This window comes from Dasypus novemcinctus, unplaced genomic scaffold (genome assembly GCF_030445035.2).
Source record: "Dasypus novemcinctus isolate mDasNov1 unplaced genomic scaffold, mDasNov1.1.hap2 scaffold_124, whole genome shotgun sequence".
Taxonomy (NCBI): Eukaryota; Metazoa; Chordata; class Mammalia; order Cingulata; family Dasypodidae; genus Dasypus; species Dasypus novemcinctus.
In genome coordinates this window covers 1214323-1219666 of record NW_026688150.1, presented here as the reverse complement: position 1 = coordinate 1219666, position 5344 = coordinate 1214323, and the positions used below count along the sequence as shown (strand labels likewise).

The following is a 5344-nucleotide window of genomic DNA, read 5'->3' as shown; positions in this document are numbered from 1 at the left end:
AAATAAGGATTAGAGTGAATTTATTGATATTCTCTACAGAACTATTGTTACTAGTATTTAAAGAAATTGTAGCATTAATGTGCATAATGTGGCCATGGTATTTGCTGAGAGCAGGAAGAGGGAAGAAGAGATGCGATGTGGGGGAATTTTCTGTCCTTGGAGTTGTCCTATATGATATTGCAGGGACAGATACTGAATTTTATATATCCTGACATAACCCACTGAATGTACTGGGGGAGAGTGTAAACTACAATGTAAACTATTACCCATGTGGTGCAGCAGTGCTCAAAAATGTACTTACCAAATGCAATGAATGTCCCATGATGATGAAAGAGGTTGTTGCTATGGGAGCAGTGGAGTGAGGGGCGCGGGGGTTATATGCGGACCTCATACATCTTGAATGTAACATTAAAAAAATAAATAAAGACAAAAAGATTAAAAAGTGGAAAAAAATTTAAAAACTTAAAAAAGAAGATAAACCTATTTTGAAATATTCTTTCAATGTAATACTGTTTGACAACAAAGCGTAATGAATTACAGGTGGACTGCAAAAAAATACACAAATCTCACCACTATTATGCTGAGGAAAAGAAGCCCATATAAAAGATTTTAAAACTATATGATTCCATTCATATAAAGTTTTGGAACAAGGTGTCTACCTGTGACAAGGGAACTTTCTGGTAATTGGATAGGTTTTATATCTTCATTGAAGTAGTGGCTACACAAATGTCCAAAGTCATCCAACTGTACCATTAAAAATATGTATCGTTCTGCATGTAAATTACATCTCAATATATTTGAGAAACCAAATGCTGGAGAAACACTCATTTTGGGTTTAAAAAAAGAAAAATTCAGTAAGAATACATAAGCCCAAATAACTATAATGTAACCACGGGAAAACATAGCACTGAACACATAAACAGAGGAATAAACTTTGATATAATCATACAATGGGAATTACATAACAGTGACCAAACAAAACACTGTTGAATACACAACAAAAGGTAATGATACAAATATAAACAATACTGAACGAAAGAAGGAAGGGACAAATGAGTGTTTAGCATTATTCAATTGATATCAAGCTCAGACACAGTCATGAAAAATAATAAACTGTGTCATTTAAGGACATATAGGAATGAAAATTGCTAGAGCAATGGAAGGAAAGCATCATTTCAAACATCAGTACAGGGAGTCCCGCTGTGATGAGGGCAGTGGGATTGGAAAGGGGTGGGTATGACTTCTGTGTTCTAATTCTTGTCCTGGGTGATGGCTATTTGGAGTTCAGTCTAAAGGATTTACTTAAGAGTACATTTGTTTCTTTTCTCTATAAGTTTTGCCTTTCACAATAAAAAAATATTACAAGGGGATGGGATGCCAAAGGAATGCTGGTTTTAAATAGAGTTCATTCTCATCTGGGTACAAGTAGAGGGCTTGGAGACAGCAATGTGATAGGCACAGTAAGGGAACCGAGCTTGAAATCATGACTTCAGCGTCAGGTTCCCAGGAAAAGAGGGAAAATAAGAAAGCAAACAGAACTCAGGTCTTCAGGTTGGTGCTGCCTCCAGGTATTGGGATGTAAAAACCATGCCCCGACTTGTTGCCATAGCAAGGGAGCAGGAGCAGGAGCTGAGGTTTAGAGATCTCCAAGTCAACAGCTCTCCCCTGCGACATAGCCCATTAATCACATTTCTGACCCCTGGCCTGGTACTGCCTTGGGGACACCATAACATTTGACCCCAAGGGGGCCATTAGCAATGAATGGGAGAAAGTAGACAGTGAAAATAAGCATGGAGAATGAGAGATTGCTCCATTAGTGAGGGAGACCTGGACTAAGGTGTGAGAAACCCATAGTGGGCAGAAGGATAGAGCTTGGGGCCAGTGAAGTATGGCTACAACCAGGGAGGAGAGGCTCATTTCCCAAGAGCCATCCCTCTTTTTGGATCTTTGCCCTAGTGGTTAACCCTTGGTGACCTCTCTCCACTTTAAGTTGGCAGGGGAAGAAATTTCAGCTTTATCTTCATCTAGGAATGGTAACTCTTTATAAGATTATAACATAACTTTTATTAAATAATTCATTGTTTGGTTGTTGTAAGTCTAAACACATACCCCAAAAGAAAAGGAAGCCTTGCAAAAAAAATGTCACTTTTCCTATAACATGAGGCAAGCTCCAGATCTTCCAACTACTGGTGCTTTTTCCTCTGTTTGAGTATTTCTATCACATTGGCCCCCTGCAACTCGGCTTTCTCTCTGATGAGGTTAGAGGTTCATATTCAAGTCCTTTTTTTTTTAATTTTAAATTTAATTACCTCTTTTTTAAAGATACATAGATCAAAAAATTTGTTACATTAAAAAATATATACTCCAAACCCCACCCCACTCCTCACACATCAACATCCTCTTTCATCATTGTGGCACATTCATTGCACATGGTGAATACATTTTGGAGCACTCTGCCCTGCATGGATTATAGTTTACATATTCATATGTTTATTAGAGCACAGAACACACAGAATCTTCAGCATCACTTCCAAGTTTTCAAAGTGCACACTTTCCAAAAATCTACTTGGGTATCTTTCAATTCCTAGTCAGCAAGAGCTTACTGGATGTTGACAACATTCCAGGAGCTATTAATATCATGGGTACCCTAGCTATTATACAATCATATTCAGCCGGAATGAATTGATAGTGATGAGCTGCCATCTTGGAGCCATCCTATTGAGACTCTTTTGATGTGGGACCCAAGGATGCTCAACATTCTCTGTGGACCACCTCAACTTCCTCGTGTTTTCTCAATAGAGCCCAAGCATCGGGCTTGAAACTAACTTTGTAACATTTAAACTTTAACTACAATTCTATTTCAAATTAACACAGGCATTCATTTCCTGTAGCTGCTGTAATAAAATACAACTTTGGGATTTAAAACAACACATGTTTATTCCCATACAATACTGGAGGCCAGAAGACTGCAAGTATTTCCACTGTGCTAAAGTCAAGGTGCTGGCAAGGCTGCATCCTACTGGACACTGTAGGCGAAAATATGTTTCCTTGCTTTTTCTAGCTTCTAGAGGCTGCCTGCATTCCTTCGCTGGCGATCCATTCCTCCAGCCTTCCTTCCAAACTCTTGCTCCCATCGACACACCTTCTCTGGTCATAAGAGCCCAGACATGTCCATGTTTGATCCTAACCTGTCCACATGTAGATAACACATTTTTAGTGTACATGATGGGATGGAATGTATCCCACCAGCTCATGCACACTTGAACCTGCAAGAGGGAGCCCCACTAAGATCAATTTAGAAAAAGAAACAAGTAGTGTTGTTGAACATCTAGTGACTGTGTTTTCACTGACAAGAATTCTAATAACAGTTATATGGAGATACTCACAGTTACCCCTAGCCCTTCCATCATATTTCCTCACCTCCAAACTTGCCCATTAGGAGATTTGGGGACAGATTTTTCTGCGGAAAGTTTTACTGATGGCCATCTTCAACTCCTTGTTCCTGAGGCTGAAGATGATGGGGCTCAGGAAGGGGGTGAAGACCGTGTAGGTAGTGGCCATCAGGGTGTTACTGTCAATGGAGTGGAGTCCCTTGGGCTTCAGGTAGATGATGGAGGCAAAGCCATAATGCACAACCACCACAGTGAGGTGGGAAACACATGTGGAGAAGGTCTTGTGCCGACCCTCTGCTGAGGGGATCCTCAAGATGGTGGCCACAATGAAGACATAAGAGAGGACAATGAGGAATAAACAGCCCATCAGAGCTGTCACACACACCAAGATGACACCCATGGTGACAGAGGATGTCTCATCCCCGCAGGCCAACTTCAAGAGGGAAAGCACATGGCAGACAAAATGGTGGATCTCATTGGAACCACAGAAGGTGAGGTGGAAGACTATCGATGTCACCATTATCCCCATGACTGAGCCACCTGCCCAGGCCCAGGCTACAAGTTGGGCACAGCCACGGGAGCTCATGAGCACATTGTAGCGCAGGGGGTGGCAGATGGCCACATAGCGATCATAGCCCATGATCATGAGCAGGAAGGAGTGGGTGAAGCCGAACGTGAAGGAGAAGAACATCTGGCTGGCACAGGCCATGACGGTGATGGAGTGCTGCGTGGACAGCAGTCCAACCAGCATGCGTGGGGTGATGACAACAGTGAATAGAATCTCAGAGATGGACAAGGCACACAGGAAGAGGTACATGGGCGTGTGAAGTCTATGATCAGACCAGACAGTAGCCATGATGAGCAGGTTCCCCAGCAGTGTGAATAAGTACATCAGCAGGTACAACAGGAATAAAGCTGGCAGAGACTGTGGAGGGAAGTTTGAGAAGCCAACAAGGATAAATTCAGAGAAGGCACTGTGGTTCTGAACAGGCATGCTGAATCTGGCGAGATCAGAAACAGAATGAAGGTACAGTGGTTTAGGCATAGAGTCTAGACAGTGTCTAATGGCAGTTTGGGAGCTCTATGTTCTTGGATACCTTGTCTAACTTCTCTGGTTATGTTTCCTGATTTATAAAATGGAGTAAGTAATGATTGTTCTTAACACTTCTATCTCAAATATGAAATGAGAACAATATATTAAATGCTGAAGTCACCACTGAGCAGAGTGATAAACATAAAATGATACATGTGCTTAAGACAGACTTTTGCTACTGATCAGGTTTTATTTAATAGTGACTGAAATAAAGAATAGAATCCATGTTTGGAGCCAAATAGACATGTATATGGTTATCAGGGCCCAATGCTCCTGAATAGCATATTTATTATAAAAGGCATATTTAAATCTTGCATCTTAAATTAAAAAGTCTTTGCTGAGTACCTTTGTCGCTGTATTGCTTAATGTATTCATCTACATTTAATGACATACTGCTTTATTAGTACTCATTTTTTTCCATCTTATATTCCATATGTTGTATTTACTATTCTGAAGATACTTAACAGAAATCTGGAAAATCAGAGGATGCACAAATATATGTCGGGCAAATATAAAAGAAATGAAAGCTGAGGTAATAGTCTTAATAACAGACAGAAGGGAATTTAAGGTAATGATTATAACTTCTCTGATACATATGCTACCTAAAGGAACAGGATTTCTCTGGAGAAGTGGTTGATTCCTGGACGGAGGATGGAAGCAAGCCTAGAATACCTAGTGCAAGCAAGAAAGGACATTTTCACTGAGAAATGGGTTTATAGTCAAAGAATGACAGAACCAGATTGAAAGGATCCTCATTGGCCAAAGCTATGACAACTTGAGTATCAAAGGCATATTTAAAAAGTAAAATGTATTTGTTGGGAAAAAAGTATAATCTCTGTACAGAGTGCCTGGAGGAACA

At 40.4% G+C, this 5344-nt stretch overlaps 1 protein-coding gene across 1 annotated transcript; it reads right to left on the bottom strand.

Annotated features, from left to right (window-relative positions):
* Positions 1-3435: 3435 nt before the first annotated feature.
* On the bottom strand, positions 3436-4386 carry LOC101437815 (olfactory receptor 10H4-like). The gene has a single exon (XM_004472111.2). It carries the CDS (start codon positions 4384-4386, stop codon positions 3436-3438), a length of 951 nt encoding a protein of 316 aa, XP_004472168.2.
* Between the last annotated feature and the right edge of the window lie 958 nt (positions 4387-5344).